This window comes from Amblyraja radiata, chromosome 7, assembly GCF_010909765.2.
Source record: "Amblyraja radiata isolate CabotCenter1 chromosome 7, sAmbRad1.1.pri, whole genome shotgun sequence".
NCBI classification, from domain to species: domain Eukaryota; kingdom Metazoa; phylum Chordata; class Chondrichthyes; order Rajiformes; family Rajidae; genus Amblyraja; species Amblyraja radiata.
Window position 1 is genome coordinate 17,772,795 of NC_045962.1, and position 23,533 is coordinate 17,796,327.

The 23,533-nt window shown below is 41.7% G+C and overlaps 1 protein-coding gene across 2 annotated transcripts in view; it reads right to left on the reverse strand.

Moving 5' to 3' along the window:
* The window catches only part of LOC116975081 (collagen alpha-1(III) chain-like), a 126,761-nt gene that overhangs the window by 81,975 nt on the left and 21,253 nt on the right, over positions 1 to 23,533 (reverse strand). The window contains exons 2-8 of one of the 2 annotated variants that reach the window (XM_033023786.1): positions 18,395 to 18,594; positions 12,106 to 12,135; positions 7,215 to 7,244; positions 3,999 to 4,085; positions 1,994 to 2,074; positions 1,832 to 1,876; positions 718 to 771 (exon numbers count right to left, since the gene is read on the reverse strand). In XM_033023786.1, coding sequence (XP_032879677.1) covers positions 718 to 771; positions 1,832 to 1,876; positions 1,994 to 2,074; positions 3,999 to 4,085; positions 7,215 to 7,244; positions 12,106 to 12,135; positions 18,395 to 18,594 — 527 coding nt within the window. The remainder of the gene's footprint in view (positions 1 to 717; positions 772 to 1,831; positions 1,877 to 1,993; positions 2,075 to 3,998; positions 4,086 to 7,214; positions 7,245 to 12,105; positions 12,136 to 18,394; positions 18,595 to 23,533) is intronic. The other variant, XM_033023787.1, reaches the window with a different exon arrangement.

Here is a 23,533-nt window from a genome sequence, read left to right on the forward strand (position 1 = left end):
TCCGACATTCAACCATGGCTGATCTATGTTTTCCTCTCAATCCCACTCTCCTGCCTTCTCCCTATAACCTTTGATGTCCTTCCTAATTAAGAACCTATCAATCTCTGCCTTAAAAATCCCCAATGCCCTGGGCTCTATGGCCATCTATGGTAATAAATCCCACTGATTCACTGCCTTCTGGCTAGAATTTCCTCCTCATCTCCATTTTGAAGGTTTGTTCTTTTATTCTAAGGCTATGCCCTCTGGTTCTAGACTCTTCCACTACTGGAAACATCCTTTCCATATCCACTATCTGGATCGTTTGTTATTCAGTAGGTTTCAATGAAATTCCCGCTCCTCCTTCTAAACTCCAGTGAGTACAGGCCTGGAGCATTGAGACACTCCTTATACATTAACTCAATCATCCCAGGGATCATTCTTGTAAAACCTCCTCTGTACCGTCTCCCAAGACAGCACACCCTTCCTCAGATATAGGGCACAAAACTGCTCACTATACTCAAAATGTGGTCTCACCAGGACAAACAGCATCATCTTAATGAACACTTAAACATGCATGGAAATCAAAAATTAAAAAGTAAGAAGAAATGAATGAATTAAAATATTAATTTGATGAATTCAAAAGTAAATGTTGGGTTATCAATCAAAAGTCAGTAACTTGTGTATTGCTGTTGTTTTTTTTCCACAGTCCCAACTGCAGATCTTTACTAAGATACTCACCCTCGAACCAGCAGGTCCAGTCTCACCTGTTGCGCCAGTGTAACCTTGGGGACCCTATATGCAATCAATATATATATATATCATACATATGATCTAAACAATAAATATATCTATTTTGTCTGAACACATTAATTTTACAAATAATTTCTTGAACCACGAGTTCCTTATAAGCAAATAACTATGAAGTTGGATCTATTATGTTCAGCAGAACTATAAAAACATCACCAATTTGACAATGCAACATCAGAAAAAGATGCATCGTCCAAAAATCACAATGCAGACATTTTCCATGAAGAAAATGTAACAATTATATTACAGCCCGTGGACGATGGAAAACAATTATGCAAACTCAACAGTTATTCAAAGATGTGATCACACGTTGAAAATATAAAATGTTTTATCTTAAAATGCACATGGGAGATTTTCTTCTTATCATTTTAAATATGATTCAGACATTTTGATTTGGTAAAATTATATTGGCCTGCACCTCTATGTCCACTAATGATGTCTCTTTCATGGACAAACACCTTATAATCCCATCCCTGGGCATTGGGATGCAGACATTTGGGGCAAGCTTGAGGTTAGATGCCACCATAGAAGCACTGAGCTCAGTAATGTAAAAATAAATCCTTGCGTTCATGCTCTCATCACAACATACTTTGTCAGAATAAATATGAATTTTTAAATAAAGCAAAAATGCATTTGGTTTAAGTTCTGCATCACTTTAATACAACCACTGATAGAGCAGAACTAATTGCAACATGCTTAATCAACAATATTTTATGTTTAATCAATAATGTTTTATTATTAATATTTAATGTTTTATGTGTCATTCCTAACTGTCACTGTATGTCATGTTGTCACTTGCAGGCGGAGCACCAAGTCAAATTCCTTGTATGTGAAAACTTGGCTAATAAACTTATTCATTCATTCATTCAACATGGAGAACAACAAGAGTCATGGAAACGTTAGGAAACATGGCTCGGCAATTGTATATATTTTTTATTATTTGTTTTGTTCTTTGATACATTTGGTTTAAAGTATTATCATCCTCAAAGAAGAGTATCGAAACAAAATAAGTAAATGCAAATGGCAAATACATGCAGGTACTTACAGATGGTCCAGAATGACCTGGGGGTCCATTGTTCCCCGGAAGGCCCTAAAATATAACAGATTGATACAGTGAAGATACACAGAAATTTAAAAAAAATGTCTGTAGCTTGTTTTTAAATGGGCATCTATTGAACAGAGGCGATGAAGACAAGAATCAACTTACTGGAAGGCCAGTAGAAGCAAGATTGCCGTAAGTTTTTTTTGAGCCATAATTGCCATATTTTGATTGATAAGGATAACCGGTCTGCAATAAAGAATAAATTCAAATGCTTTTCTTAGGCCAAACATTCAGAAACTTAATTGAACATTCGAATGAGAACATTAAAAAAAACCATTTACATTTGTCTTTGTTTCTGGAAGAGTATAACATAGAAAATAAAATTAAAAGCAAACTGCTTTTTCATCAGAAAATTTAAAAAGTGCTATCAGTTACCCTGTGATGTATTTTGATCATTTTACGTCATCATTTATCATCAGTATATATCAATATGATCATCAAATAAAAGTTTTCAATTATTGCATTGGGGCCTGACATAAATACAATAATACATACAACAAGGCATTAGTAAATGTATTATACCATTTTTTTTTAAATCTCATAATTATGTAAACTTATTTCCACCTCACCAGAAATAATGAAAATCTAGTCATATTACTGATTGTTATTTTTCAATATAATTATTATAAAGATGAGAGGACCAGAAAAGGCAAAAAGCAGATGATAAGAGATATCATAAAGATAAAATCGAATAAAGTTATACTGACTTTCAGAAAATATAATTGATATTTCCAAAGGTAGGTTCATGGGTGACTTTTGTCATACACCACTGTTCAGAGTATTCTATTGAGCTTACTCAGTGGGCCATGGTACACAATTACAATGTCAGCATTCTTCCTTCTTCCGTTCTCCCTCTCCCCTCCCATTATTGTTTGAGACAATATACTAACAGACCAAGTTAATTTGACTTAACATCGCTGGATATTTTGTGTGTATAAAGAGGAATAAACAAGTTATCCTCCACATCCAACATGGTTGCACAAACCGTAAAGGTAAAGTTTGAATATGAAGCACAGCTGCTGCTTCTCCTTGTTGAGTCTAGGGCTTGGACAGGGGCAGATGCTCTGGAATCTCAACCCTTGCTCATCTTGCCTTCTGCCCTGCATCTCACACACACTGATTCACAAACTCCCGATTGCAGGATATCCCTTTGATCTTCAGTCTATCAGTCAGCGCAATGCAGCCAACTATAACGATGAACCAAGTGCAGCTCATATCTGGGCATATCACATGTATCGGAAGAAACTGCAGATGCTGGTTTAAACCGAAGATAGACACAAAAAGCCAGAGTAACATGGCGGGACAGGCGGCCTCTGGAGAGAAGGAATGGGTGACGTTTTGCGGTCTGAAGAAGGGTCTCGACCTGCAATGTCACCCATCCCTTCTCTCCAGAGATGCTGCCTGTACCGCTGAGTTACTCCAGCATTTTGTGTCGATGTTGGGCATATCACATTATATATTATTTCATTATCCTTTTAATTAAGTATTTAGATCAAGTGGCTTCAGAATTTAATGTTGATTAGCATTGAATGTTCAATATCTCTATAACAGCAATTAAGATCCAACCAAATAGCCTTTAAAGTTAATACTTTTGATCATATAACTGGTTAAGCATTTGATGGTTCTGCGCCTGTACTTGTTGAAGTTTGAAGGATGAGTTGGGACCTCATTGAACCTTAACAAATAATGAAAGGCCTGGATAGAATGGATGTGAGGAAGATGTTTCCACTGATGGGAGAGTCTAGGACCAGAGGACCCATCCTCAAAATAAAAGGCTGTAACTTTAGAAAGGAGGAGGAATATCTTTAGTTTGTGGTGAATCTGTGGTATTCATTGCCACAGACACCTGTGGAAGCCAAGTCATTGGGTATTTTAAAATCAGAGATTGACAGGTTCTTGATTAGTAAGGGTGTCAAAGGTTACCAGGAAAAGGCAGGAGAATGGGGTGGAGAGGGAAAGATAGATCAGTCATGATTAAATGGCGGAGTAGACTTGATGGACCGAATGGCCTAATTCAGCTCCTGTGATTTATGACATTATGAACCTATATGAGATATTTGAGGCAGGATATCTAAAGCCTCAACTGGGTGGCAAGGAAGAGTCAACTTACTGCAGCTGATGATCCAGGAGGTCCTGGAAGTCCCGGAGCACCAGGCATTCCATCGTTTCCAGGTGGACCAGGTAGACCTGGTGGGCCCTTGTAAAATTAAATGAACATTTACAATTATATATTAGAACATAGAACAGCATGGTACAGTCCACAATATTTGTTCTGAACTGGATGATAAGACCATCTCTTATCTACCTGCACATAATGCAAACTGCTCATTGCTTTCATATACATATGTCTACCTAAAAATTACTTAAAAGCCATTATCATATCTGCCCTGACCACCACTCCTGCGACCACATTCCAGTCACCCTCCACCCTCTTTATTAAACATATTAGAGATCACAGGCCATTTCTACTCTTTAATATGAAGCAGGGCCCTCCATGGGCAACAGACCTGTTGTCAACCTCGAAGCAAACAATTTTTTTAAGGAACTCGTATGTGTATGTATGTACAGGTATGTATGTATGCATTAACACATACATTTTACAAAGTATTGGGTAGACTAATGGGACTGAAGGATGATAAATCCCCTGGGCCTGATGGTCTGTATCCCAGGGAGGTGGCTCTAGAAATAGTGCACGCATTGGTGATCATTTTCCAATGTTCAATAGATTCAGGATCACTTCCTGTGGATTGGAGGAATGCTAATGCTATCCCACTTTTCAAGAAAGGAGCGAGAGAGAAAATTGGGAATTACAGTCCAGTTAGCCTGACTTCGGTGGTGGGAAAGATGCTGGAGTCAATTATTAAAGAGGTAATAATGGGGCATTTGGATAGCAGTAAAAGGATTAGTCCAAGTCAGCATAGATTTATGAAAGGAAAATCATGTTTGACTAATCTTCTGGAATTTTTTGAGGATGTGACAAGTAAAATGGGTGAAGGAGAGACAGTGGATGTAGTGTATCTAGACTTTCAGTAAGCCTTTGATAAGGTCCCGCACGGGAGACGGGTGACTAAAATTAGAGCTCATGGTAGGGTGTTGACATGGATAGAAAATTGGTTGGCAGACCGGAAGCAAAGAATAGGAGTGAACGGGTTCTTTTCAGAATAGCAGGCAGTGGCGAGTGGAGTGCCGCAAGGCTCGCCAGGTGTTGGGGCCGCAACTGTTTACCATATATATTAATGATTTGGAAGAGGGAATTAGGAGCAACACTAGCAAGTTTGCGGGTGACACAAAGCTGGGTGGCATTGTGAACTGTGAACAGGATGTTAGGAGGTTGCAGGGTGACCTGAATAGGTTGAATGAGTGGGCAGATGCGTGGTAGATGCAGTATAATATAGATAAATGTGAGGTTATCCACTTTGATGGCAAAAACAAGGGGGCAGATTATTATCTCAATGGGGTTGGGTTAGGTAATGGGGAGGTACAGCGAGACCTGGGTGTCCTTGTACACCAGCCACTGAAAGTTGGCGTGCAGGTACAGCAGGGAGTGAAGAAAGCTAATGGAATGTTGGCCTTCATCACAAGAGGATTTCAGTATAGGAGTAAAGAGGTTCTTCTGCAGTTGTATAGGCCTCTGGTAAGACCACATCTGGAGTATTGTGTACAGTTTTGGTCTCCTAATTTGAGGAAGGACATCCTTGTGATTGAGGCAGTGCAGCGTAGGTTCATGAGATTGATCCCTGGGATGGCGGGACTGTCATATGAGAAAAGATTGAAAAGACTAGGCTTGTATTCACTGGAGTTTAGAAGGATGAGGGGCGATCTTATAGAAACATGTAACATTATAAAAGGACTGGACAAGCTAGATGCAGGAAAAATGTTCCTAATGTTGGGCGAGTCCAGAACCAGGGGCCACAGTCTTAGAATAAAGGGGAGGCCATTTAAGACTGAGGTGAGAAAAAACTTTTTCACCCAGAGAGTTGTGATTTTGTGGAATTCCCTGCCACAGAGGGCAGTGGAGGCCAACTCACTGGGTGGATTTAAGAGAGAGTTAGATAGAGCTCTAGGGGCTGGTGGAATCAAGGAATATGGGGAGAAGGCAGGCACGGGTTATTGATTGGAGACGATCAGCCATGATCACAATGAATGGCGGTGCTGGCTCGAAGGGCCGAATGGCCTCCTTCTGCACGAATTTTCTATGTTTCTATGTTGCCAGCGATAGGGAAAGGTTGAGTAGGCTGGGTCTCTGTTCCTTGGAGCACAGAAGTATCTTATAGATATGTGTACCAAATCATGAGAGGAATAGATCAGGTAGATGCACAGAGTCTCTTGCCCAGAGTAGGGGAATCGAGGACCAGAGGACATAGGTTCAAGGTGAAGCGAAAAAGATGTAATAGGAATCTGACATATTCTTTTCACACCAAGGGTGGTGGGCGTATGGAACTAGTTGCAGGATGAGGTCGTTGAAGCAGGGACAAGCAAGTAAGAATTTCATTATTCTGTTTAGGACATTTGACAATAAGACACTTGAATCTCTTGATTCTCTAAAATCGCTGTTACGTAAAAAGGATGCTTTGGTGTTGATTTGCTTACAAACCCTCAGTCTTGTTCTGTCAATAAAGCCTAGATCAATTGGAAATCAGTTAGCTTTGCAAGTTACATGTTGATATTAAAAGTTGCTGTTTAAAATGTAAACTGCCATTACGGGTAAATTACAGTATTAGCCACTTCAATTTTTCTTTGACATTATCTCAGATTTTGAAAATAATTTGCTAATTTTAAAGATATTATTAAAACAAGAACAGTGCAGCACAGGAACAGGCCCTCTGACCCACAATGTCCGTGCTGATCATGATGCCCAGTGAAACTGCTCTCCTCTGCCTGCACAAGATCTATATCCCATTTCCTGCACAACCATGTGCCTGTCCAAAACCCTCTTACTGCCACTGTCATGTCTGTGTCCACCTCCATCCCTGGGAGCACATTCCAGGCATCCGCCACTCTCTGTGTAAAAAAACTTGCTCCACATATCTCCTTTAAACTTTGCCCCTCTCATCTAAAAATCTATGCCCTCTAGTCTTTGATATGCATAAACAAACTTATCTGAAGGTGTCAGTGGTATGCTGTTTGATGGTTCAGATTTACAGTGACTAATGAGAGTGGAATGGAGAAACCACCACACATGATACAATACCTACAACACTCGTCGTTACACCAAGAAACTGTAGTATTTGTAACACATAATAACTTTCACCTATATCATTGTGCATAGATAGAAAGAACATCAATAGCTATAAATGTTATTTCAAATCAAAAGGTTTACACTTACCTGATTGCAGTCAGTGCAGGAGTTATCATACTGTAATGAAGAAAATAAATATTTTACTAGTAAGAAATATTGCATAGCGGGTGGCACAATGGCACAGAGGTAGAGTTGCTGACTTACATTGCCAGAAACCCTGACCTCGGGTGATGTCTGTACAGACTTTATACATTTTCTCTGTGAACATGTGGGTTTTCTCCAGGTGCTCCGGTTCCCCCTCACACTCCAAAATGTACAGGATTGTAGGTTAATTGACCTCCGTAAAAAATTGTAATTTGGCCCTAGTGTGTCGTATAGTGCTATTGTACGGGTTGAACGGCGTGGACTCGATGGGCCGAAAGGCCTGCTTTCCACACGGCATCTCTAAAGTTTAAAGTCTAAAATGTAAAAATACTAACAAAGTGTGAACCAAACTCATTGTTATGCGAGAATATTTTTTAAATCGCGTGCCCAGGACATGCAGATCTTCACACTGGCCCTGCCATTTAATAAGAACATGGCTGATCTTTGGCACACTTCAGAAGAGATCATTCAACTCACAGGCCCTCTACTGACTTCTTGTAAAAAGTAATTCACTTCATCTCTTTCCCCGCCTCGTTTCTTGTCACCTCTTTTTCCCTACAACATTTTTTTTTAATGTTACAATTGATCTTTTTCCAGCACGCAATACAAATAACAGTTTTACTAAGATGATAGTTGAAAATCTAACCACTACACCTTGAGGAAACTGAGTGAAATATCTGCAACTGGAAGTTGACGGCAAAATAACCCCAATTACTATTGGAATTAGCTTAGCTTAGTTTAGAGATACAGCATGGAGCCAGGCCCTTCGGCCCACCGAGTCCGTGTCGTCCAGTGATCCTCTCATACTCGTCTACACACACTAGGGACAATTTACTATTTTACCCAAGCCAATTAACCTACAAATCTGTACGTCTTTGGAGTGCGGAAGGAAACCGGAGAAAACCCACACAGTCACAGAGAGAATGTACAAACTCCATACAGACAGCACCCGTAGTCAGGATTGAACTGAGGTCTCGGCCGCTCTAAGGCAGCAACTCTACCACTGCACTACCATGCCGCACCACTGCTACTCATCCAGTGCAGTGGGAAATTCACAGTAAAAATGCAAATCTCTATTTCAAAACTCTTCCTCTAATATTGGACAAGCAAAATAACTTTCTGAAAAATGCATCCCCCAAATTATCAGTTCTCAAACAATAATGTCCTGTCTTGATCTGTTGAAAACATTTAATTTCATGTTAAAGTATAATTGTTGATAGCATAACGTTTTCAAATAGGCATTTAAGAGGTGTCCAAATTTAAAACACTGGTTGGAATGCTGTTGGTAACATGGTAATTTTACCAAACAGCATTACAACCAGCTAATTCACTCTTTAACTCATATGTGGTTAAATGATCAAAGTCTAAACATTGATGTGAATTTATGATGTGATTGTTCCTTTGTCCAGAAGGACCTGATGTTGTATTTTGGATCTCACTTACATTCAGACTGTTAACTTCTAAAAGGCTTTAGGTAAATAAAGAATAGTTCTGGGGCACTTGATATATTAGTAGGTGAGACTTATTGTAGGCAGGTTCCACCAAACTCCGTTGTATCACACAAGATACCAGAATCCCAGAGCAGTATGGTGGCATAGCGTTAGAGTTACTATATTACAGCGCCAGATACCCGGGTTTGCTTCTGACTACAGGTGCTGTCTGTACGGAGTTTGTATGTTCTCCCCATTACCTGCGTGTTTTTTCCCTGAGATCATCAGTTTCCTCCTACTCTCCAAAGACGTACAGTGTTGTAGGCTAATTGGCTTGGTATAAATGTATAAGTGTAAAATTGTCCTTAATGCGTGTAGTGTTAATGTGTGTGGATCGCTGATTGGTGTGGACTCGGTGGCCCGAAGGGCCTGTTTTCACGTGCTGCATCTCTATTGGTTTAAAAGTCTGAAATGTAAAAATAATGACAAAGACCACGGTATAATACAGTATGAACAAACATTATTGCAATGTGAGAACATAAAAAATGGCATGCCTAGGGCATACAGCTCTTTACATTGGCCCTGCCATTTAATAAGAATGTGGCTGATCTTTGACACAGATTAGAAGAGATCATTCAACCCGCTGACCCTCTGCTGACTTCTTATTAAAAGCAATTCAGTTCATCCCTTTCCCTGACTCCTTTCATGTCACCTCTTTTTCCCTACGTCTTTTTTGAATGTTACAATTGAGTCTATTTCCAGCACGCATTAAAAATAATGTTATCGAATGCCAATAGTCGAAAATCAAACCCATACACCTTTGAGGAAATTGAGAGAAATACCTGGCACAGGAAGTTGACAGCATAATAGAAATAATTACTATTAAGTTTAGTTTAGTTTAGAGATACAGCATTGAAACAGGTCCTTCGGCCCACCGAGTCCGCGCCGATCAGCGATGCCCACACCATCAAACACACACACTAGGGACAATTTACAATTATACCAATGCCAATTAAACTACAAACCTGTACATCTTTGGAATGTGGGAGGAAACCAGAGCACCTGAAGAAAACCCACACAGGTCACAGGGCGAACGTACAAACTCCGTAGAGACAGCACCAGTGGTCAGGATTGAACTCGGGTCTCTGGCGCTATAGGGCAGCAACTCTAATGCTGCGCCACCGTGTCGCCCCCACTTCTACTTCTCCAGTGGAAAATTCACAGTATAAATGCAAATCTATTGTAATCTCTATTTCAAAAACTCTCCCTTTAATGTTAGACAAGCAAAAATACTTTCTGGAAAAATACATCCCCCGAATTATCAGTTGTCTCAAACAATTATGTCCTTTCTGGAACTGTTAAAAATATTTAATTTCATGTTAAAGTATAATTGTTGATAGTATAACATTTTCAAATAGGCGTTTAAGAGGTGTCCAAATTTAAAAGGCTGGTTGGAATGCAGTTGGTAAAATGTTAATTGTAACTAATAGCATTCCAACCATCTAATTCACTCTTTAACTGATATGAGGTTAATGGATCAGGTCTAAACATTTATGTGAAATTATGATGTGATTGTTCCTTTGTCCAGAAGGACAAAAGTGACCTGATACTATGGATCTCAGATACATTCCGACTGTGAACTTCTGAAAGCCTTTGGTTAAATAAGAAATAGCGGTTTTGGAGTCCTTGATATAATTGTAGGTGAGACTTATTGTACGCAGGTTCATAACAAACTCTGTTAAATCACATAAGATCCCAGAATCCCAGGGTAACATAGCAGTAGAGCTACTGCCTTTCAGCACCAGACACCCGGGTTCGGTCCTGACAACACGTGCTGTATGTTCTTCCCATGACCTGCGTGAGTTTTTTCTGAGATCCTCGGTTTACTTCCACAATCTAAAGAAGTACAGGTTTGTAGGTTATTGGCTTGGTATGAATGTATCAATGTAAAATTGTACCTACTATGTGTAGGGTAGTGTTAATGTGTGGGGATCGCTGGTCGGTGCGGACTCGGTGGGCCGAAGGGCCAGTTTCTGCGTTATATCTCTAAGATAAACTAAACTAAATAAAACTGGCTCAAAGTGCCATACAGACATCTGTAATGATGGACATTCCATGAAATAATATTAAATACATTTCAGAAATCTAACCATTTTTGGAAGCATCGCAGTCCTCAAAACCTGCCATTGCAATCAGAACCACACCTCATATCACACTTGGGCGGCTAACAGCCCAATGGTATGAACTTTGAGTTTTCTAATTTCAGACAACCGGGACAACCAGTGTTCCTTTTCCACTCCTATTTCCCCATCTAGCTTCTACTTCCCATTCCCTCGGCCTATATTATTGCCCCCTCCCCAGTCTGGTTCTATCCCCCTATCATCCCTCTCTTTTCTGGTGCTATTTACCAAATTGCAGCCTCTATCTCTACCTTCCTCCATCCACCCCACCCCTCCCAACTGACCACATCTTCCCATTTTATTTTCGTTATCTGTTTCCATCTACTACCCAGCAACCTAGGTCTCTAAACATCCCCCGCAAGGGAGCAGGAACAAGCAAGTAAGAATTTCATTATTCTGTTTAGGACATTTGACAATAAGACACTTGAATCTCTTGATTCTCTAAAATCGCTGTTACGTAAAAAGGATGGTTTGATGTTGATTTGCTTACAACCCCTCAGTCTTGTTCTGTCAATAAAGCCTAGATCAATTGGAAATCAGTTAGCTTTGCAAGTTACACGTTGATATTAAAAGTTGCTGTTTAAAATGTAAACTGCCATTACGGGTAAATTACAGTATTAGCCACCTCAATTTTTCTTTGACATTATCTCAGATTTTGAAAATAATTTGCTAATTTTAAAGATATTATTAAAACAAGAACAGTGCAGCACAGGAACAGGCCCTCTGACCCACAATGTCCGTGCTGATCATGATGCCCAGTGAAACTGCTCTCCTCTGCCTGCACAAGATCTATATCCCATTTCCTGCACAACCATGTGCCTGTCCAAAACCCTCTTACTGCCACTGTCATGTCTGTGTCCACCTCCATCCCTGGGAGCACATTCCAGGCATCCACCACTCTGTGTAAAAAAACTTGCTCCACATATCTCCTTTAAACTTTGCCCCTCTCATCTAAAAATCTATGCCCTCTAGTCTTTGATATGCATAAACAAACTTATATGAAGGTGTCGGTGGTATGCTGTTTGATGGTTCAGATTTACAGTGACTAATGAGAGTGGAATGGAGAAACCACCACACACGATACAATACCTACAACACTCGTCGTTACACCAAGAAACTGTAGCATTTGTAACACATAATAACTTTCACCTATATCATTGTGCATAGATAGAAAGAACATCAATAGCTATAAATGTTATTTAAAATCAAAAGGTTTACACTTACCTGATTGCAGTCAGTGCAGGATTTATCATACTGTAATGAAGAAAATAAATATTTTACTAGTAAGAAATATTGCATAGCGGGTGGCACAATGGCACAGAGGTAGAGTTGCTGACTTACATTGCCAGAAACCCTGACCTCGGGTGATGTCTGTACAGACTTTATACATTTTCTCTGTGAACATGTGGGTTTTCTCCAGGTGCTCCGGTTCCCCCTCACACTCCAAAATGTACAGGATTGTAGGTTAATTGACCTCCGTAAAAAATTGTGATTTGACCCTAGTGTGTCGTATAGTGCTATTGTACGGGTTGAACGGCGTGGACTCGATGGGCCGAAAGGCCTGCTTTCCACACGGCATCTCTAAAGTTTAAAGTCTAAAATGTAAAAATACTAACAAAGTGTGAACCAAAGCATATTGTTATGCGAGAATATTTTTTAAATCGCATGCCCAGGACATGCAGATCTTCACACTGGCCCTGCCATTTAATAAGAACATGGCTGATCTTTGGCACACTTCAGAAGAGATCATTCAACTCACTGGCCCTCTACTGACTTCTTGTAAAAAGTAATTCACTTCATCTCTTTCCCCGCCTCGTTACTTGTCACCTCTTTTTCCCTACAACATTTTTTTTAATGTTACAAATTGATCTTTTTCCAGCACGCAATACAAATAACAGTTTTACTAAGATGATAGTTGAAAATCTAACCACTACACCTTGAGGAAACTGAGTGAAATATCTGCAACTGGAAGTTGACGGCAAAATAGCCATAATTACTATTGGAATTAGCTTAGCTTAGTTTAGAGATACAGCATGGAGCCAGGCCCTTCGGCCCACTGAGTCCGTGTCGTCCAGTGATCCTCTCATACTCGTCTACACACACTAGGGACAATTTACTATTTTACCCAAGCCAATTAACCTACAAATCTGTACGTCTTTGGAGTGCGGAAGGAAACCGGAGTAAACCCACAAAGTCACAGAGAGAATGTACAAACTCCATACAGACAGCACCCGTAGTCAGGATTGAACTGAGGTCTCGGCCGCTCTAAGGCAGCAACTCTACCACTGCACTACCATGCCGCACCACTGCTACTCATCCAGTGCAGTGGGAAGTTCACAGTAAAAATGCAAATCTCTATTTCAAAACTCTTCCTAATAATCCCCCAAATTATCAGTTCTCAAACAATAATGTCCTGTCTTGATCTGTTGAAAACATTTAATTTCATGTTAAAGTATAATTGTTGATAGCATAACGTTTTCAAATAGGCATTTAAGAGGTGTCCAAATTTAAAACACTGGTTGGAATGCTGTTGGTAACATGGTAATTTTACCAAACAGCATTACAACCAGCTAATTCACTCTTTAACTCATATGTGGTTAAATGATCAAAGTCTAAACATTGATGTGAATTTATGATGTGATTGTTCCTTTGTCCAGAAGGACAAAAGTGACCTGATGTTGTATTTTGGATCTCACTTACATTCAGACTGTTAATTTCTAAAAGGCTTTAGGTAAATAAAGAATAGTTCTGGGGCACTTGATATATTAGTAGGTGAGACTTATTGTAGGCAGGTTCCACCAAACTCCGTTGTATCACACAAGATACAGGTGCACAACCTTTTATCCGAAAGCCTTGGGACCAGACACTTTTCGTAATTCAGAATTTGTCGGTCTTCGGAATGGAAATTATTTAGCGTAGATTTTAATGCTGGCTCAGTGGTAGAGTGCTCGGCTCATATCCGCAAGGTCGCGAGTTTGCGCCTTGATCCTGGCAGTTACTCGATCGCGAGTTTGAGTCTTCAATGTCGTTTTTTCTTGCAGAATAAATGTTTGTATGAAATACAGTGTAGGAGAAGTGTACTGACTGTGTGGGCAGAACTTTGGAAGTGATTGCCCACCAGTCTAAAAAGCCGCTGTGTCTCCCTGTCCCTAGGATAGCAGGGGGCGATCAAACAGCACAATACCCCCCTCCCCCTCCAACTCCAGAGGAATCCGCTCCCCGATGGGCCGCTACCAAAGATCATAGAGGAGCTCCTCTATGATCTTTGGCCGCTACAGCGACAAGTGGCAGTTCGCCCACAGCCCGAGCTGCGCCCCCTCATCCGCCACCCCAAGAACAAGACGTACCTTGCACACCATCAGCTTCTGCCCCTACGTGTTCCTCTGGAGTTGGAGCGGGGCTGGGCTGCAGTTGCTGCTGGCTGTGGGTCTCTGGGATCTCCGTGCTTGCAGTGGGCCTGGGGGTCGGTGGGCGGCGGTGGGAGCTGTGGACCTACGGACCTACCTCCGTGGAGCTAGCCAGCTTCGGAGCGTGGAGAGCTGCGGGGGCGAGCTGCTGCGACCCGACTCCGGTGGATGGTGACACCGGGAGCTCGCGGGTCCCCGGTGGGAGACTGCTTTGCGGGGCACCGGCAGCGGCGACTTCTCCCGCCCGAATTACGGGGTTGAGAGCAAACATCATAGAGGTTGAGAGTGACCTGGAGGGGGGCCTTACAACGCCCGGCGCGGCTGTAAATTGCCGCGGACTTGCTAGCGCCCGCCGGGGGCTCCAACATCAAGACCGGGGCAGGGCCCTACATCTCCCGGCGTGGCTTTGAGTGGCCGCTCCCCGATGGGCCCCTACGACGCCCCGAGCTGCGCCCCGTCATCCGCAACCCAGGTTCCTCTGTAGTTGGAGTGGGGCTGGGCTGGGCTGCTGGTCTCTGGGATCTCCGTGCTTGCGGTGGGCCTGGTGGTCGGTGTCCAATTGGTCCTGACACGGTCCTGCTGCAATCGCCGACGTGAAGACAGTGCAAAGCCCCCGCGCCGGTGCAATGGGCGGGGAGCTGGAGAGGGGAGGGAAGGGGTCACACACATGGCCGGGAAGCAGAGGGGTGTAGGTGGGGTGATACTGAAGCGAGCGACAATCTGCTGCTGCCTGCCCCGCTGAGTTAAAAAGTTCCCACGCAAGACTCACGAAACACTGTATCGTGAGTCTACCGTGGGAACTTTTTAATTCAGCGGGCAGGCAGCAGCATATTGTCAATTATTAACCCTCCCGCGCAATATACCCTCATCTTCTCTTTTATGAATGGGGATTTAGTTCCCCTTTCTTCGAGGACCGACCGGAGGTTCCGCTGTCACCTCTGCAGGCCGCCCTCGGTGAACGTTTTCAAGGACCTTTCTTCAAGGACCGAAAAAATGGCCGCTATTCGGAGGTTTTCGTTATTTGGATCTTCGGATAAAAGGTTGTGCACCTGTACCAGAATCCCAGGGCAGTATGGTGGCATAGCGTTAGAGTTACTATCTTACAGCGCCAGATACCCGGGTTTGCTTCTGACTACAGGTGCTGTCTGTACGGAGTTTGTATGTTCTCCCCATTACCCGCGTGTTTTTTTCCTGAGATCATCAGTTTCCTCCTACTCTCCAAAGACATACAGTGTTGTAGGCTAATTGGCTTGGTATAAATGTATAAGTGTAAAATTGTCCTTAATGCGTGTAGAGTTAATGTGTGTGGATCGCTGGTTGGTGTGGACTCGGTGGCCCGAAGGGCCTGTTTTCACGTGCTGCATCTCTATTGGTTTAAAAGTCTGAAATGTAAAAATAATGACAAAGACCACGGTATAATACAGTATGAACAAACATTATTGTAATGTGATTGTTCCTTTGTCCAGAAGGACAAAAGTGACCTGATACTATGGATCTCAGATACAGTTTGAATGTGGAGTTAAAGCAATGTCCAAACATGAACCAGTTCAAAATGACATACAAAAAACTTTTTTACACAAGGTACAGGGATGAAGGGGATGGTTGACAAACAGGGGTTGGTGTTTGTTTATTATTTATTTATGTTTTTTGGTTACTCCATACATATTACTTGTATGTGTATATCAGTTGTATGTATATATATGTTTGTATGCATCTCTAAAAATAGTCTGGGGTATCATTATTATTAATTAATTGATTATTAAATATGGAAGAAGGGTTTAGGGAGAAAGGGTGAGATTAAATAAGTTATTCTTCTTCTCACTCCTTTTCGAGCTTGTAAAGAAAAAGTGTTGGACATTTAAATTTTGCTTTATGCTTTTCATTGCTTTGTAAATATTGTCCAATTGTTTGACTATTTCGATTTTGTTGTTGTTATTTATTCCTATTTATGTCTTTACTTGTTCGGAACAAATAAACAAATAAATAAATAAATAAATAGATTCCGACTGTGAACTTCTGAAAGCCTTTGGTTAAATAAGGAATAGCGGTTTTGGAGTCCTTGATATAATTGTAGGTGAGACTTATTGTACGCAGGTTCATAACAAACTCTGTTGAATCACATAAGATCCCAGAATCCCAGGGTAACATAGCAGTAGAGCTACTGCCTTTCAGCACCAGACACCCGGGTTCGGTCCTGACAACACGTGCTGTATGTTCTTCCCTTGACCTGCGTGAGTTTTTTTCTGAGATTCTCGGTTTACTTCCACAATCTAAAGAAGTACAGGTTTGTAGGTTATTGGCTTGGTATGAATGTATCAATGTAAAATTGTACCTACTATGTGTAGGGTAGTGTTAATGTGTGGGGATCGCTGGTCGGTGCGGACTCGGTGGGCCGAAGGGCCAGTTTCTGCGTTATATCTCTAAGATAAACTAAACTAAATAAAACTGGCTCAAAGTGCCATACAGACATCTGTAATGGTGGACATTCCATGAAATAATATTAAATACATTTCAGAAATCTAACCATTTTTGGAAGCATCGTAGTCCTCAAAACCTGCCATTGCAATCAGAACCACACCTCATATCACACTTGGGCGGCTAACAGCCCAATGGTATGAACTTTGAGTTTTCCAATTTCAGGCAACCGGGACAACCAGTGTTCCTTTTCCACTCCTATTTCCCCATCTAGCTTCTACTTCCCATTCCCTCGGCCTATATTATTGCCCCCTCCCCAGTCTGGTTCCATCTCCCTATCATCCCTCTCTTTTCTGGTGCTATTTACCAAATTGCAGCCTCTATCTCTACCTTCCTCCATCCACCCCACCCCTCCCAACTGACTACATCTTCCCATTTTATTTTCCTTATCTGTTTCCATCTACTACCCAGCAACCTAGGTCTCTAAACATCCCCCGCATCCACCATCATCCCCCCACTTCATCTAATTCCACCCAATATGTGCCAATTCAACTCACCCCTCCCTTCACCTCTTTACACCAGCCATCTTCCCCCTACACTCTCAATCCTAATAACGGGCCACAACCTGAACTTTGCCTCCGCAGATGCTGATTGATTTGACTAGATTCAGGGACTGTGTCTTCCCAGCTGATATCAGGCAACTGAGGCATCCCACCAACAACCAAAGAGTAGTCCTGTGCTAATATCTACCCTTGTGGAGACCCTTGGACTATCTTTGATCGGACTTTACAGGGCTTTACATGACACGTGACAATAAACTAAACTCAACTCAACTCTGGCAGTTTGTTTTTTGCTAATCTTTCTGATTGATGACTTTCCATCAAAACCAGTTCTTTAAAAATGTGAATCAAGATATCTCTACTCCTGAACTATATGCAATTCCTTGTTGTTTATTAAACGCAGAGGGGACTTATTTCCACCTTATTGTAACGTCATTTTCCTCTGCAATATCATGACTGTTTAGTTGCCAACAAATGCTTCCCATGCCATACCCAGACTGCTTAATTACCCTTTGCATAAAGACAATATGTACAGTGCCCTCCATAATGTTTGGGACAAAGACCCATCATATATTTATTTGCCTCTGTACTCCACAATTTGAGATTTTAATAAAGGCCATATTTATATATTAACTTATATCAGAATGATGGCAAGAACAAAGTATGGAGAAGAGAAGGAACCGCCCAAGATCCAAAGGAAACCACCTCCTCTGTGAAACATGGTGGTGGTGGTGTTATGGCCCGGGCATGTATGACTACAGAAGGTACTGGCTCACTTATCTAATCATCCGAAATGAACACAACAAAATACTAAACATGACTACTTTCATTTACATGACATTGCTGTGTCCCAAACATTATGCTGCCTTGAAATGGGGGCACTATGTATAAACACTGCTGTAATTTCTACATGGTGAAAAAAAATGTATAAAAATTGCCTTTATTAAAATCTGACAATGTGCACTTTAACCACATGTGATTTTTTTCTATTACAAATCTCAAATTGTGGAGTACAGAGGCAAATAAATAAATAATGGGGTTTTGTCCCAAACATTATGGAGGACACTGTAGTTGCAACTGAAACATTAGCGCTTAAGTAAAAATGAAATACAGCAACGGAAAGGTTCTTACAGGACTTGTTACTGGTATAAATGAAGGACATATTGGACAGCATTCTCCTAAGGGGATCTCAGCATCAGTGCAGTCTATAGGGTCACAATTTATTTCATCACAGAGGATGCTTCCAAGGTCACAGACACAGATTCGGCAGGGCTCCGGTTTCCAAATATCCTTGTCGTTATATTCCATTTCTCCTTGTAGACATCCATTGTCTATAAAAGAAACAAGAACATGCATTAAACTGAGAACATACAATGCAATATTAATATAAGATATAATAGCAGGAAGAGGCCAGGCACCCCCTTGGGCCAGTGGACCAGTCTTGGCCTCAATGCCACTATCCCACCTTCTCGCATACCTCTTGACTCACTTATAGATTAGATATCTCACCGTCAAATATACCAGGGCTGCCAACATTGGGTGAGAGTTGGGAGTGAGAAATTGCGAGAGACCAAGCCCGAGAGAGCGTAGCGACCAGGGATGGGGGGAGGAGGGTGTCCCCCCTCCCATTGGTATGGGGCTTTTGCATTTTTCAGCTTGAAATTGTGCAATATGGTGCATACTGTAGCGAGTCTTTTAACTTACACTTGAATGCAATATATATGATTTAAATTGGATTAGCTATAAGGTTAGACTAAATTACATTCCTAATTACATTCCACAGTAGAGCCCAGGCTCTGATCAACACGTGCAGCACATGAATGATCTTTGTATATTCATGTATGGAAATCAGATTATAATCAAACATGGCCCATGTTGACCAACCTGGGTCTCACTGCACACCGGGTACTACTCCTGACCCGGTCTCCAGTTGCATACCTTCTCTCATTCCTGACCCTGAGTCCAGCCTTACACCTGCCCCCCCCCCCCCCCCTCTCCCCCTATTCTACCCTGATGATAGCTGCTTACCTGCTTAGGTTCCCAATGGTGAACACTCCCCTGGTCCCAGCTTTGATGGCACACCAAGCACTATTCCAGACCTCGACTCTGGATGCACACTTGGCCTTGCTCCTAGCCCCTCTGCACTGACAATATATCTGACCCACACATTAAGCCCCATATCTGACCCCCTGGACTTAACCTATTACATTCAAGTCCACAGGTGCTTATCTAATGCAGTAATCTTTTTATGGGGCACTTCACAGACCAAATTATCTATAACAAAATTTGCTACATCCATTGCCTTGTTATCTAACATGCTAGTTACTTTGTCAAATAAGTCATCAATTGGTTGAACACAATTTAGCATCCATAAAATTATACTCACTCAGCTGTATAAGTATTCCGTTACCATTTCTTTCATTTTCCTAACAAACTGTCCTGAAGTCATTTTCACCCCCAATATTTTCAGTGTTTTGCTGTCTTTCTCTCAGCTGGGACTTTTCCGAAATGCAAAGTCCAATAACTATATATTTAAGCAATATTATTCTTTTAAATGTGATCTTGAGAATACATAATATTTTCTGTGGTATTCATAACACAACAATGATAAAAAGATCATTGTTTTGTTTGGACCTACCAACATGCATACATTATGATATTACAGTTAATATGTACCGAGGGCAAATTTTTGTTCCATTGCTTCCCATTCCCAATTACTTCTACATTGAAGTGATTAAAATCCAAGTGAAGTTAAATGGCATCATAAAAGTCAAACCTCCGGAATGGATGATATTCATCACGTGGTTGGTTGGGGTCAGTATCAGTACAATTACTATATTAAACTTTGAATCTTCAGATGTCCTGGTTCAAGCTAAAACTAAAGACAAATAATAATATCCTCACACATTCCCCTGCAAGTATCTCTGTCACTCCTTTAAAATATTCCCCTTCTTTGAACAAGCTCTTAAATATCGCATCTGAATCAGTTTCCATCTGATTACACTCCTTGAGGATGTTCATCTACGTGTTCAATTAATAAAACAATGAGATTGGGGACATTTCTATACAACCTGTCAAAGGAATTTGGGGGGAGGGGGGGGTAGAAATAGTCAGTAAGGTAAACAAACATAATAGTTGAGTGGCAAATGACAATAGTGCTACCTTCCCAATAATGGGTTATTGGGGCTGTATGTTGTGACAGACAGCCTGACACCTTGCATGTCATTTTAATATTACACTTATCTCATCCCCCTGGATATTCCAGATGAATAAATTAAGGTTTTGTCAACTAATTACAAATCAGGCTAATTACAAATCAATAACATTAGCCAACTCCGAAACATGAAGCTGAGCATTGGGATCCAGACATCATGGACAACTGGCCTCAGTTCCCCGCTCACATCTGGCAGTGTTCTACGTCTGAACCAGGGACCGTGGAGCGTTTTTGAAAGTGGGGAGGCTGAGCTATCACTGGCTTTGGGGGTACCCGGTGAGGGAGTGGAGCAACCGAGTGGGGAGAGGGTGTGCAAGTGGGGTGTCCCCCCTCCCAGGGTAGGGACTTTCATATCATGTTATCAAAATATCATGTTTTAGTGCATTGTAGAAGTATGATATCAATGGTTTTTGTAAGAATTATTTTTAAGAGGTAACTTTTTAAGCAGTAGCTTTTCCACACAAAGGGTGGTGGGTGTATGGAACAAGCTGCCAGAGGAGGTAGTTGAGGCAGGGACCATCCCAACATTTAAGAAACAGTTAGACTGAAACATGGATAGGGCAGGTTTGGAGGTATGGACCAAAAGCAGGTAGCGTAGCTGGGACATGTTGGCGGCTGTGGGCAAGTTGCACCGAAGGGCCTGTTTTCACACTGTATCACTCTATGACTACATTATACCTCCACCATGCATGAATGCTTCAAAATCAAGTGATTGAGTTTTATTGCCATATACTCAAGCATAGAAACATAGAAAATAGGTGCAGGAATAGGCCATTCGGCCCCTCGAGTCAGCACTGCCATTCAATATGATCATGGCTATTTGGTTGACAGGTGTCAGCAAGCAGCCACCTGTCAACCAAAATTCATTTTGTGTACACAAACTTTTTTTTTTTTTTTTTAAAAAGGCGAGGCAAACAATTGGGCATCAAGCAGCCACCTGACAACCAAAATTCATTTTGTGAACACAAACTTTTTTTTAAAAAAGGCGAGGCAAACAATTGGGCAGCAAGCAGCCACCTGTCAACCAAAATTCATTTATGAACACAAACTTAAAAAAAAAAAGGCGAGGCAAACAATTGGGCAGCAGCCACTTTACAGTCGCATCGAGGGGACTCACCGTGGAGTAGACGTGCGTTCAGTGTTATTCGCAGCCCAGAGAGCCGTGACCCTCTTGCTTCCTGGGTCTGGCAGAGACTGAGTGAGGTACGACACTTCCGGGTTTTATAGTCCCTCCCCCTGCCGCCAGAAGCAGAGAGAAAAGGGATATCTCTCTCATTTAATATCTCTCTCATTTTTCATCAATGGGAAAAATCCTCTGGTCCCGGAAAGCGGAGGGGGGTTCTGAGTGAGGTGGCCAAAAATGATGGCCGTAGGTGGCGGCGTTCTCTCGGAAATCGCACCACAGTGGGCCAAAAGCGGTCAAGATCAGACTTTTAGTAATATAGATAAAAGGACTGGACAAGCTAGATGCAGGAAAAATGTTCCCAATGTTGGAACCAGGGGCCACAGTCTTAGGATAAATGGGAGGTCATTTAAAACTGAGGTGAGAAAAAACGTTTTCACCCAGAGAGTTGTGAATTTATGGAATTCCCTGCCACAGAGGGGAGTGGAGGCCAAGTCACTGGATGGATTTAAGAGAGAGTTAGAGCTCTAGGGGCTAGTGAAGGGATATGGGGAGAAGGCAGGCACAGGTTATTGATAGGGGACGATCAGCCATGATCACAATGAATGGCGGTGCTGGTTCGAAGGGCCGAATGGCCTCCTTCTGCACCTATTTTCTATGTCTATGTCTATCTTATTTGTTTGTGCAAACCAGGTTAATTGCATTCATCGAAACAGGGCGGACCACATGAAAGTTTCAATCTCCCAACCCAAATAAACTCAACTAGGACTCTCCCTCTACTTATCTTGTGGTAGAGAATCCCAAAGATCCACGATTCCCCAAGAGAAGAAATTGCTCCACATCTCTAAGTAAATGGATGATCCCTTATTCTGAAACTATGGTCCCTAATTCTAGATATCCTCCCAATGAGAAACATCTTCTCAGTCCAGTGTCAAACCCCCTCAAAGTCTAAATATTTAACTACAGGTATCTTGCAATTAAAAAAACACACGTTCTTTAGCCTTTCTAATTAATTACTGGAGGAGCTATGTGCCAACCTTTGTGTTTATTACACTTGGAATGCCAGGTCCCTTTGGAGCAGAACATTTTGGATGAACATTGTCTAAGCATCTTCTCCTTTCTACATCTACAACTTTCCAAAGAACTTAAGCATCTAAGCCCTTCCTTCAACCACCCCTTACAGCACTATTCAATGTTCATACTGCTTGGTTGTAAGCTACCTAAGTGAAATAAGACGTGCATCTCCAGACTTGCTGCCTGACCCACTGACTCCCCCCAGCACTTTGTGACCACTGGATTACATTTAGCATCAGTGATCACCTGAGATGTTTAAATACAGCCGAGGTAGATTTAATTAATTTGAATTTAATATAAACTAAATGAAAAAAGGTCTAATAATACAAGTGACATGTTGATTAAAAACATTACGATTGAGTAAAATAATAGAAAACATATTTTTACATTCAATGTCAGAAACCCCATCTGAATAAATCATGCCATAATTCTACACGTTCCAGTATAGCTGGGACATGTTGGCCAGTGTGGGCAAGTTGGGCCAACAGGCCTGTTTCCACCCTGTATCACTCTATGACTCAGCCATCAAGCTTTGGAGTAAAAGCAAGAGCCTGGCTGCCAAGTGAATTCAACCCTTCCGCTCAACAGCGGCTGATAAAGAGTTCTTATTTTTTTCTGCATTTTAACCTGCAGCCATGGAGCTCAGTAATCTTTCAATCTGTGTACCTCAGCTAGTCGTCATTTCATCCCAGAAATGAGGGCTGCCGATAGTACAATCCCAAGGTTGCCAACATTGGGCGAGAGTTGGGAGTGAGAAATTGTGAGAGACCAAGCCCGAGGAAGCATAGTGACCGGGGTGGGAGGAGGGGGTGGGTGGGAGGAGGGGGTGGGTGGGAGGAGGGGGTGGGTGGGAGGAGGG